Source organism: Balaenoptera borealis (genome assembly GCF_965194805.1).
Source record: "Balaenoptera borealis genome assembly, chromosome: 12".
NCBI lineage: Eukaryota > Metazoa > Chordata > Mammalia > Artiodactyla > Balaenopteridae > Balaenoptera > Balaenoptera borealis.
Genome location: NC_138869.1, coordinates 7,176,419 through 7,189,022, shown reverse-complemented (window position 1 = coordinate 7,189,022; position 12,604 = coordinate 7,176,419). Strand labels below are relative to the sequence as shown.

Genomic DNA, 12,604 nt, shown 5'->3' with positions numbered 1-12,604 from the left:
ACTGACTTAGATGACCTTTAAGATTCCTGAAGGTCCTTAAGGGCTGGATTCCAATATACATGTTATCACCGAAATCATCATCATCTTCTTCACCTGCATTGTTACCATCATTATCATCGTCAAGTAGCTACCATATGTCGCATGCGTGGTATATAACACACACTCCGCTAAATGCTTCACCCATGTGACTGCATGTAAGTCATGAGGTAGGCTTATTATCATCATCCCAGTTTACGGAGGAGGAAGCTGAGGCTGAGGGAGGTTAATCACTTTCCTAAGGTCACACAGCAAGTGGCTGAGCCAGGACTCAAGGCTGGGCCTGCTGCCCCAACGCCCTCAGCAGTGTTTCACATCTGACCCTGCCTCAAGCTGGCCATGTGTCTTCGGAGCCTCCTGTAGCAGCTTCAGGATTGTCTCCTCAAGCATGGAATGGACAGTCTCTGTGCATCCTTTGTGCTCCACGATCTCTGTCCCAAATCTGCGAACAGGCCTTTTGGGTTTTCTGCCTAGGTGGGCAGTCAACAGGACTTTGGCAGCAGGAGTGAGGCGCTGCTTTTCCAGGCCTGATGCCCACGTTCCAACTCCTCCTGGTCAGGATGCTTCTGCCCTACCGTCCCGGCCCCCTGTGTTCACCACTGACTCACTCACTGGAGAGTGGGAGGGCTGGGATGTGGATGAACACAGCGTGGAGGCCCCCATTCCTGGTAGGGGTGGGGAGATGGGGAGGGGGAGACGGAAAGGGAATTGACGGTTAACTATTAAGCACTGACTGTGTGCTGGGCAAGGGACTGAGCCACTCAGCAGCTCAGTTTTCTCTTCTGGAAAATGAGGGTGTTATAAGGAGTAAATGAGATCCTCTCAATTACTGATTTTCCAGTGATCATCCACTGAGGTCTGACCACGTGCCAGCCATCGTTCTAGGAAATGCAGCAGTGAAGTGACAGATATGCCTACCTCACAGGGCCAGTAGTGCAGGGGAAAACAGACAAAAATAAGTCAACAAATAAACATACCATGTAAACTTGGGGGTGGTGACAATGAATGCTAGGAAGAGAAATAAAGCCAGGGTAGGAGGTGTCTAGAAAGTGCCGTGAGGGGCAGGATGGATGCTCGGGGACTAGTTGGATGGAGTGACCGCTGATAAAACTACCTGGGAGAAGAGTGTTTCCAGGGGGCAAAGACACAGAAAGGGTCCCCTGGGGGGCCTGGCACATGGCAGGGGCTCGGTAAATGGTGCTGGCCTAGCTCTGAGGGAGGGGCGGCTCCTTATTCTACCAGCTGGCCCATCTCTGTTGCTGCTGCCCCCAGCTGTGGGAGTGTGGCCTGCAGGCCCCCTTCTTGTCCCATGTGCTCGCGTCCTGGGAGAGAGGACCTGGGGGGGAATCCACAGCCCTGAGACAGGAGAAGAGGGAGGAAGAGCTTCCATGGGAGGGGCTGCACCACACCCACCGGTCTGACCCACAGCACGGGCTCCCCCAGCGGAGACTACTGTGTCAGTCCCAAGGGGGCCAGGTGCTGGGCAGCTACAAACTAACGGAGGCTCGCTTGCTCGGAAAACCCACATGGGACTGTCACTGCCCTCCCGGCTCACATACAGGTGACATGGACGAGGAAGAAACAAGGGGCCCAGAAAGGAAGGCAGGGTCCCTGCAGCAGCCAGCGCTGTGAAGGAGCAGGACGGGCAGAGGGATAGAAGGAGGCTGGTGAGGAGGCCACCTGAGGTTGAGTGGCCTGGGCAGGTGGCTCTGAGGAGGTGACATGTAGCAACTCCCTTGAAGCCATGCAGAGTAGTGACAAAGGAGAATGTCACTCTCTTGGCTCCCACATGAGAGCTCTGCCCCACACCCCACGGCCCTGTGTTCCTTCACGCTGGAAAGGCCCGCACTTCCACGACAGGCTGCCCCAGGCAGCAGGTCGCTGGGGGCCTGGCTCTCAGGAATCTCCATGCGCTACCCCCTGCTCCCAGCTTCTCCAAATACTGCAGCGATGCAAGCCTCCCCTCTGATTTGGGTTGCTGACATTTTCCTATAAGCACAAATGAAGGCAGAGACTGTCTTAAACACGATGTCCTTTCCTGATCGGTGGTGTCACCAAGGGGTGGCTGTGGCCTCCCCATTAATTTAATGTCCCAAATGCATCCACGGCCCCCACCGTGCTCCAGGCAGCCTTCTAAGCACTTTACCTTAGCATCTCAAACCTCACAACCACCCTCGGAGGTAGAATCTGTTACCACCCCCAGTTTACAGACGAGGCAAGGAGACACGTAAGGAGCTCTCCCAAGATCACAGAGATAAACGTGGGCCCAGCTTAGAGCCCACACTTGGAGCAGTGTCTGGCAAGCAGCCAACGCAGTGTGTTAATACCTGCGAACGCCAGCCTTGGGATCCAAGCAGCGCTCTCTGTGCCCAGCAGGGGGCACCAAAGCCCCCAGCCCCAGCCCTGCCCCCGGCCCGCTAGGTGTGGCTGAAAGGGAAAGCAGTTGAAGAGAGGATCTTTGAACACCCGGGAGCCGAGCGTGGCCGCTTCTCAGACCTGGCCTCCCCTGCAGGGTCTGACCCTGCAAGCTCCCTGCTCCTCCTCTGGTTCTCTCAGCGGCTCCCAACCGGTTCCCGAAGCTCCTGCTCCCAGCTTCCTCTTTACACCAGGCTCAGCCCCTGTGGCTCCTGCACAGCACGCCATCCCCGCCTCGGCTTGACGACTGCCCACTTCTAGCCGCGGAGACCCGGGGCACCCTCCCTCCTGCGTGCCTGGCACGCACGTCCACCTGTCCCTTCCGTGACCCCCAGACACACCCAACTCGGCACCTCCAAAACCAAGTTCAGGGGCCTCAGACCAGCTTCTCCTGGGTGGTCCTCATCAGCCACACTGTCTCCCAGGACAGGATCCTGTCCTGGGGCTTCCTCACCCTGTCTACCCTGCCTTCAGACCACCTCCGGTCCACCCACTTCTCTCCTTGACTCTTGTCCGGGCTGGGCCTTTTCTCCCTGGGTAACTGTTAAGACCTTCTGCCTCACTTCTGCCCCCTTCTACTGGTCCCATAACAGCCGCCATGAGCCTTCTGAAACACAAACCAGATGCTGTCACCCGCCTGCGTCCCTTTCTGAGAAGGCCCAAACTTATGAATACGCTCTGAATGTATCCCCAGACCCTCTCTTGGGCCTCATCTCTGCAACCCTCCCCGACTCCGTTCCTCCATTCTCCAGGCCTGCTTCCCCTGGCTTCAAAAACTCTACCTGGTGTTAGCAAAGAGCCTCTTTAACAGTGAAAAGAATGGGGGAAATGCAGTTTGAAATGGGAAATCACATTTCTTTATATTTTCTTTGTTAGACATCTTCCTTGCTACCTACATTTTTAAAATAAAGCTTTAAAATTTAAAGCTTAAATTTAAAGGATTTAAAATTTAAGAGTGTCCTTTGGATGTAAGTACTTTAGGATTAAATAAATTATGTTTGTCTGCCTAATCACTAAAAAAAAAAAAAAAAAAAAAAAAAAAAAAAAAAAAAACTCTACCTGGTTCACACCAACATATCTCTTCCGGATCCCAGTATAGGTATACCTCCTCCAGGAAGCCTTCCCTGACCCCCCATGCTGGATTTGGAGCCCCCTTCTCTGTGTTCCCACAGTTCTCTGTTTGTCCCCCATCTTGAGGCCCGACACTGTTTCTATTGCAATGGCCCAAGTCTCTCTTCCCCAGGAGGTGGGTGGCATAATTGAGGGGCTAAGAGCAGACGCCAAAGCTGAAAACTCGCTAGGTTCAAATCCCAGCTGTGCCATGTACTGGCTATGGGAGTTTGGGAGTATATTCAATCCCTCCATGATTCCTTTTTCCCATACTGTAAAATGATGATAATTCTGACAATCATTGTATTAGCTAGAAGAATAACACCTATCTCATAGTATTGTTAGAGGACTAAATGAGTTAGTACACTGACGCTCTTAATGACAGCACCTGGCACATAGCACGTGCTACCTATGTGACTGATCATTAAATTGGTCCTCAAAGTAGTTGCTTCTGGAGGGTGGACCCTGAATTTATTTGATCCACTGTTATGTCTCCAGCACCTGCCCCAATGTCCCGGTCATGAACATCCCCTAACATTTGTGACATGAGCGCATCTTTGGTGTAAGAATGACAGCACATGTAGAAAAGAAAGAGCACATGTGAGTGATGTTCTGGAGGCAGACTGCTCAGGGCTGGGAGAAAGACAGGAGGAAGAAGATGGCCAGGACAGACCTGTGACTTTTTCTCCAAATCCTGGGTGGCTCCATCCCCACCCCAGTCACTCACTGCCGCCTCTCTCCACGCAGGCACCCCAGCCAGCATGGGGGACATTGCTGCTTCCTCGCTTCTCTCTCTCTCCCTCTGCCCCTCCCCACTGACTCCTTCCAAGTCCCATCAGAGCTGCTCATGTGCCAGCCTCCTCCCTCCTGTCTGCACCCCATGTCCACCCTAGTTGTTCCAGTTACAATTGCTATGCAACAAGGGACCGCAAGACACAGTGGCATAAAATAACCATTTCATTATACTCCCAGGTTATGGGGCTCAGAGCTTGGGCAGGGTGCACTGGGATGACCACAGAAGCCACTGTCCACAGTGCCTCGGCCGGGAAGATGGGAAGACACGATGGCTGGCGGCTGGGCTCTTCTAGAGGCTCCTTCACCCACACGTCTGGCGCCTGGGCCGGGGTAATTCCAATGTGAACCTCAACGGGGACGGTGGACTGGAACGCCCCCCAGGGCCTCTGCATGTGCCTGGGCTTCCTCACAACATGGCAGCCTGCAGATTCTTCCCCTGGTGGCTCAGGGCTGCAGAGCAGTGTTCCAGGCAACAAGACGGAAGGGGCGTTGTGGTGTCACTCTGTCACCTTACTGGGCCAAGCTCTCACCGGCCCACCCAGACTCAAGCAGGGAGACACGGAGGACCCGCCTCTCACTGAGGGGCCACACAAAGTGAAGCCACCCATGTCTGGTACCTGGACCACAAGGTAGCCTCCTCTCTGCTCTGTCCCACTTTGCCCAGCCCTCCCCATGCCCCCCGTGGACTCTCCACAGGGCAGCCTTTGAACACACACGTCACATGAGTCCCCCTTTCTCTGACCCCTCCAACGTCTTCCCGCCAAACTCTGTGCTGAAAGCTGAGCTCCGCACGTGCCCACACAACTCTGTGGGATCCGCACGCCCCCATCTCCTCCCTCGGGCCCGCTGCCCTTCCTTCTCTTTCTGGAGCAGCCCCTGGCCCTCTTGGGGCCCCGCCCACCTCTGAGCCTTTGCACTGCCTCCTCCTTCCTGAGCTGCTGGGCCCTTGGCTCCCATGTCCTTCAGGCCACCTCCTCACGTCTAAAATCAACCCTCCAGCCCCAGTAGTGCCTCTCCCATCACTCTGCTTTATTGTCTGCACTTGCCCCTGTGATGTCTCAAATGATACATTTGTTTACTTCTGGTCTGCTTCTTCCACCAGCTCCGAGAGCAGGACGTTGTCCTTGTTCCTCATAGTATCCACGGTGCCCACCCTGGTGCCTGGCACAGAGATCTGTGGAATGGGAATGAAGGCAAGAATAGTGGTTTTCAGGGAACGTCTATGATTTTTTTTTTTTTTTTTCCGGCTGTGCCATGCGGTTGTAGGATCTTAGTTCCCCAGACTGTGGGATTTTAGTTCCCCCAACCAGGGATCGAACCCGAGCCCCCAGCAGTGGAAGCGCAGAGTCCTAACCATTGGACCGCCAGGGAAGTCCCCACGTGTGTGTAATTTAGAAAAGCAATTCAGAAGTAATAGCCCTGGGGAGGGGTTTATTAACTAGAGTCAGGCACGCCTTGTTTCCAATCTGGCGCTGCCATTCACCAGCTGGTGACTGTGGGAAAACACCTTTGCGCCCCTGAGCCTCGATTTCTTCAGCTGAAACTTGAGTCCAACCGCCCCCTAGCTCACTGGACTGGGGTGTATATCACAGGAAGGGATCAGGACCTCTGGTCAGCCTGGACGCTGTCCCCGGGAGCGAGGTGGAGCTGCACCGCCCGCCGCGCCCGCCAGGTGTCGCCGCGAGAGCGCGCTGAGCAGCCGGCTGCGCCCGGAGCCTCACGGCTGCTCGGGCGCCCCACGTCTGGGTTGCGTGCGGGGCATCCAGGCCTCAGCCCGACTCCGACTTCCCTCTAGGAGCGGGATTCCAGAGGAGGCTGTCTCACCTGGGCACCCACCTGCCTCCCCGCCTCGAATAGACGGGGGCGGGGAGGAATACTCTGAGCCAGTCGTCCCCGCTCCGCCAGTAGCCCTGCGGAAGGGGGCGCCCTCCCCTGAAGCTGGGCTGGAAGCCAAAGGGAGGGAGGAACCTGGGTGCGCCCTAACACCCCCCAGCTCCGAGCGCTCGGCCGGGCCTCGGGGACGGGGAGACAGGCCAGGGCTAGAGGGTTCTCGGCTGAGCCCCGATTCCCGCCAACCCGAGGGCAGTCCCTGCGCGTCCGCTCGCCCAGCAAATTTACGAGTTAGCGTCGGGTGGGGCCCCTCCGGACTCCCACTGCCCCGGACCCAGCTCGGCGCCCCGGAGCCGGGAGGGGGCGCCGCGGGAGCGCGTGGGGCAAGCGCGAGCGCGCTTGGAGCAGGCGGTCCTGTCCCGCGGGCGCGGGGGCGCGGGGCGGGCGCTCCGGGGAGGCGGGTGGGGGAGGGGCGGGGGAGGGACGGGAGAAAGGAGGGAGGGAGGGGCGGGGGCGGGGGCGGGCGGCTGCAGCGCCCCCGCACTCTCCGCGCCTCGCACACTTGCACCGGCCGCTCGCGCGCAGCCCGGCGTCGCCCCGTGCCGCGCTCGCTCCTCCCTCCCTCCTCCCGCTCCGTGGCTCCCGCGCTCCCGGCGAGGCTCAAGCGCCGAGCGCGCGGACGGGCGCACGACAGACGGCCCCGGGAAGCCTCGGCCCGCGCCTCCCGGGCGGGCTATGTTGATTGCCCCGCCAGGGCCGGCCCGCGGGATCAGCACAGCCCGGCCCGCGGCCCCGGCGGCCAGCGGGGACTATGAACCGGAAAGCGCGGCGCTGCCTGGGCCACCTCTTTCTCAGCCTGGGCATGGTCTACCTCCGGATCGGGTAAGGGCCGCTCGCACCTCCTGCACGCGCGTCCCGGCAAAGTTGGCGTGGCTCGGGGAGGGGTTGCGCCGCCCGCGAGCCGCCGCCGGCCGCCAACTTCCTTGGCTCCTCAGAGAGGCCGGGTGGGCGCGGTGCGGGAGCGGTGGGCGCACAAAGGCCCCCCTCGGGCGGGAGCCCCAGGGGCGCGCACAGCTCCAGAGACACGGGCAAGGGGGACCGGCCGTCCTGAGAACGCCTGAGGCTGGAAGCCCCCCAAACCAAGGACAGCCAGTAGGGACGCTCCAGCTTGGGGGACTCTGAAGAGGGCTAGCCGCTGCAAAGGTCAGCGTCTCCCAGGGTCCCTTCAGACCAGGGATGGGAACAGCAGGTCCAGCGGGAACACCCAGCCAGGACCACAGCCGCTCGCAGGGAGCTCAGCCCCCAGAGCCCGAAAGGAACTCTGTACACAGAGGCGCGGGCACAGCCGCTCCTAGTACAGGGCAGTCCCCGGGCGGCAGGCGGGGCCGGTCCGTGAACAGGGAACAGGTACCCGGAGGGAGGGACGTTCGCTGGCAAAAACACAAACCGCTGCTCAGAGCCTTGGCACCACCCGGTTTCCAAGGACCCTCAGACTCCCGGAACCCCATCCCAGGCGAAGGGGACAGCGCCAACCACCCTAACAGACGCACACAAAGGTAGAACTAGAGATGGCCCGAGACACCCAGGGAGACAAGCTCGCAGAGCCAGCGCCAGAGAGAGGCGGGACACCCCGCCCCCTAAAACTGGGCACCCGAGGCGGCCGGCTCGCCCGCGGAGCAGCCCTCCCAGCCTCACCCCAGTCTTTCTAGGAGGTGGGGCCGGGGCGGCGCGCTGGCTGGAAGGTGGGAGGGGGCGGCTCGGGACGCGTCTTGGAGCTGCATTTGCACGGCTAGTCACCCTTTGTACTTCGGAGATAATGCGCGTGAAGCACAGGAGGTGGGGGCGGGGGCTTTAGGGATGGGTAGAGGTTCTGACGCTCAAGGGCCACCTTGGCAGGTTTCACGCAACCTGCTCCCCCAGCTCCGCTCGGGGAGAGGTCGGACTGCAGGGGCGGCGGCGATGGTGTGTGTGTGGTGGATCCTTTGTGTTTTGTCACTACCACTCCCCCGCTTCCCCACCCCGCGGCTCTGGCGCGGGGATTTCTCAAGTTGACCGGCCGTGGCGGCCAGCAGGTGCGCACAGAGCGGACCAAGCGGCTGCCAGCCCTGACCGCGGGCGGAGAGGCGGCTGCGAGGCTCGCGCGCTGCCTGCCTGCCGGTGTGTTTTAAGTGTTATTGATTCGCCCGCATCTGGGTGGCTTTTCTTTTTTTCCCCTGCTTTAATCTTCATCTTGGCCCGCGCCCCGCCGTCCCGCGCGCATCCAGCATCCAGGAAGCCGGTCGGGCTGATTGGCGCTGGCCGCGTGCAGCTTTATCTCCTTTTTAATTAGAAACGGGGCGGAGGGGCCCGGGAGGGGAGAGAGAAAGGGAAAACAACAGAAAATAACCTCCCCTGGCCGCCCCGCCCGCCCGACCTCCCGCCGGCGGCGCCGAGACCTCATAGTCCCCGCAGGGGCCCAGCTGCCCGGAGGGAGGGCGCCGGCCTTCCGCCCCGCTGCCGCCCTTTGGGGTGGGGAGAGGGCCAGGTCGGGAGGGGTTGCAGGGTGGTTTGGGGCCAGGCCCTGCTGCTGCTCTCTGTACCTCGGGTTATCCATCTGTAAAATGGGCATGGGAGGCCTTTCGGTTCCTCGGATGGATGGCGGGGCACCCGTGGTATTCTTATTTTATTTGGATAGTTCAAGTGACTCAAGCACTAGCCTTTTTGTAACAATCAGATGCAATAATAACAACTACCACAGCAACTCATTTATTGAGTACTGACTGTGTGCCTGACACCTTCGGAGCACTTCCCATGTTTTCACACATTTAATTTTTCAGCAGCCCTATGAGGTGAGGTCCAGTTAATATCCTCATTTTAGCGATGGGAAAACTGAAGTACAGAGAGGGGATGTAACTTGCCCAAGGTCACACAGCTACTAGGTGAAGGAAGCTTAGATGGCACCCTAGACCTGAGCTCTTAGCTGCGAGACTATGGTGCCTGTGCATTTTTTACCCCAATATATAGTTTCACTCTCTGCCAGTGTAGGGATTTCCTGGTGGTCAACTACGTGTCGAGAGGTTCCTCCTGACCTGTGGCCAGAACATCTCCACTTGACCTCTTTCTGTGCTGCGTCTTCCTGAAACATTTCAAACATCCTAGCTCCGTGTTAGACTCTCTTTGAGTGGCTGAGACGAATGACCGAGAGCTCTTGCTAGGGTCCTGTTTTAGTTCCAACACCTGCTAGCCTCCAGGCCTCAACCTCGGTGAGCCTCGGTTCTCAGCTACGCAAAGTGGATATGTGAAATGGAGATTGTGATTCCTGCCCAATAGGGCTGTTTAGAAAGGCTGAGTGGTCTAGAGTTAGTGGCAGCACCTGCCATACTGCCTTTGCATATAATAGGGATGCTGCAGAAGTTCCCGGATGCATTCAAGGCATAACTGGGGGCACCTGCTGTGTAATAGGCACTCACCCTGACTGACATTTTTGAAGCTCCACAATCCATTTAGTGAGCCAGCAGACAGCCTCCCTGTCCTCAAGGAGCTGATGGTCTAATGAGGAAGACAGGTGATAAGCACACAGGTTAAAAACAAACACATACATTAAAACATTTCAGAAGACCATGAGTAATCAAGAGTATTAAGTAAACAAAACAGAGATTGTGATGGAAAGTTAGGAGGGATGGGGTGGAGAGGCAGGTTCCCTTAGGTGGGATGGTCAGGGAGGTGACCCTTGAGGTCACTTGAACGATGGCAAGAAGCCAACCGTGTGAAGGTCAGGGGTTGAGAGAGCTTCCAGGGAGAGGGACCAGCAAGGATCGAGGGCCCGAGGCAGGAAGAGGGCTGGTGTGTGGCAGCAGCGGCAGTTATGTGCTTCAAGAAGAGTGGGGTCACCTCAGCTCTTGTGGTGTTGGTCAGGGGACCCTTGCCTTGAGAAATCCCAATTCCAGAACAACTTTCCACAGCTGAGCCTGGACTGGAAAGACGAGGCACTTAGCCCAGCGGCTGACCATGGCCCATGTAAAATGGGAGCTCATTATTATAATCAGAGTGAGGTCTTCTCTTTCAAAGGATGCTTGATGACCTTTAAAGGATTATACAAAAGGAAGCTCCAGACAAGTGGACCATCTTTGTGTAAAGGGAGGGCTAGCTGCATTGTCAGGGCTACCACTGGAGCCTCTTTGGGGTTATCTTGATATTAGGAAATGGGCCCACCCTCAGGCCAGATACCCACGAGTCACACTGACGCCTCTCTTTCCCTTGTACCCTTCCCCAGCCCTCCCATTGGCTCCACCTCATCCATCAGCGAGCTGGGTCACCTCCATCTGCAGCCACCCCCACTACGGCCACCAAGGCCAAGCCACCTCTGGCCTGCCCACTCTCCCTGCTCTTGTTCTGGAGCCCTGCAGTCCTCTTCCCCGTGGGGCTGGAGGGATGGGATCCTGTCAGTAACCTGCTTCCAGCCCTTCAGTGCTTCTTGATGTACCGAGAAAGATCAGCCCTGAGCCGTCTCCTCTCTCCAGAACCCCCCCCACCGAGCCCTGGTTCTGCATTGGGTTCTGTGGGTTCTTTCTGTTCCTTGGCAATCCCAAGCTTGTTCCCTTCCCAGGACTTTGCATCTTCTGTTCCCTCTGCCCAGAATACTCTTCCCCAGACCTTCCCATGGCTGGTTCCTGACCATTCAGGTCTCTGCTGCACTGTTACCTCCTCAGGGAGGCCCTCCTTGACCACTCATGCTAAAGGGGCCCCTCTCCCTTCCCTCCCAGACCCACCACTACTTGTTATCACAGCGTCTTCATTTATTTTCTTTGTAGTGCATGTCACTGAATGTTGTGTTGTGTTCATTTGAGACATTCGCATGGTCTCCCTCCATAGCCCCTAGAAGGCAGGGCCTTGCCTGTCTCCCAGCATGGTGCCCGGGAGCCTGGTGCCCTGACAGGTGCCTAGTATGTACCTGTGAGTGAGTTGGGAAGACAGGAACCTCGCTGCGATAGTCATAAGCGTCCTCTAGGCCAGTTATGCCTGGAGTGGGATACACACATTCCATTGGCATGCAGGAAGGAAATACTACAACTTTTATTCACAGTTGCTTTTTAAAGATTTTTTAAAAATAAAACATATACATACATACATAATGTTGTACATATATAACATGTCTGAAGAGTTTCTTTAATCAACATCTGTGCACCCATCCCCCTTTCAGAGGCAACCGCTACGTGAAACTTGGTGGTTACCTTCGCAGTTTTACCACACAGAGATGACCCCTAAACAGTGCAGTTCCATTTTGCATGATTTTAAACTTCATCTCAATTGAATTCTCCCATAGATGCAAAGGCAACTGGCTTAGTTCATTTGACAGTATGTTTGTGACACACATCATCTTTCTCTGTGTCTAAAAAAGAAATTAAGCCTCACTAACATTGAATATACACATGGTACAAGTACCGATGGGAATTATAAATGAGTGAACGTGGATTGGGGATGCAGTGTCAGAAAAGTTGAGAGATCCGTGCTGGGAGCAGTGGCAGGGGGAGGGCAGGGCTGGACACCTAGGGAGGGCCTTTAGGTGTGCCCCCCACCTTGCTGGCCTAACGCTCCATCTCTCTGTGTCCCCTGCTCCAGTGGCTTCTCCTCGGTGGTAGCTCTGGGCGCGAGCATCATCTGTAACAAGATCCCAGGCCTGGCTCCCAGACAGCGGGCGATCTGCCAGAGCCGGCCCGACGCCATCATCGTCATAGGAGAAGGCTCGCAAATGGGCCTGGACGAGTGTCAGTTTCAGTTCCGCAATGGCCGCTGGAACTGCTCGGCGCTGGGGGAGCGCACCGTCTTCGGAAAGGAGCTCAAAGTGGGTATGTGCTCACCCAGACACCCCAAGCGGGGTCTTATAAACTATGGGGAGACCAAAATGCCTCGGGAGTGCTCTGGGACCCCGTTCTCTGCCGCAGGCTGGAACGCCCTAGATGTGGGATCCTGCAGGTGCCGCAGCTTGAATTTAGGTCTGCTGATGAGGGTCAGCTCTCCGATTGGAATCCACCACCAACTGTTCCCAGTAGAGTTGCACACCAGCAGCCAGTGGCCCAAATGCTAACTGGCTGATACAGCACTGATACTGTTTTTTAAATTGAAGCCCAAATTTAAAAACTATCTGTTTCACCTAAAAATATGAACTTCTGGCTTCTTTTGAAAAATTGGCAGATCTACGGATAGCTTACACCTGTGCCCACTTAGTCATAATGGGCTGCAGCTGAGAACACGGCGCCCTTTAGGTGGAGCCTGGGCAGGCCATTCACTGCCACAGTCCCCACCCTTCTGCATTGCCACTCAATCCCCTTGTATGACTTGCCTGGCCACTGTGGGCATTTGAATTTCCAGCCCCTGTTTTATGGGAATGGTGTGTCGTGCACATATACACATACAGACACGCACACAGAGTGTTGGGCCA

The 12,604-nt window shown here is 56.9% G+C and overlaps 1 protein-coding gene and 1 pseudogene across 3 annotated transcripts in view; one reads left to right on the top strand and one right to left on the bottom strand.

Moving 5' to 3' along the window:
• Positions 1 to 12,604, bottom strand: part of LOC309607107 (shieldin complex subunit 3 pseudogene) — a 296,341-nt pseudogene that overhangs the window by 47,783 nt on the left and 235,954 nt on the right. The window lies entirely within an intron of this gene.
• Positions 6,707 to 12,604, top strand: part of WNT7A (Wnt family member 7A) — a 70,299-nt gene continuing 64,401 nt past the window's right edge. The window contains exons 1-2 of one of the 2 annotated variants that reach the window (XM_082346014.1): positions 6,707 to 7,068; positions 11,785 to 12,011. In XM_082346014.1, the coding sequence (XP_082202140.1) occupies positions 6,998 to 7,068; positions 11,785 to 12,011 (298 nt within the window). In that variant the 5' untranslated portion in view covers positions 6,707 to 6,997. The remainder of the gene's footprint in view (positions 7,069 to 11,784; positions 12,012 to 12,604) is intronic. The other variant, XM_082346013.1, reaches the window with a different exon arrangement.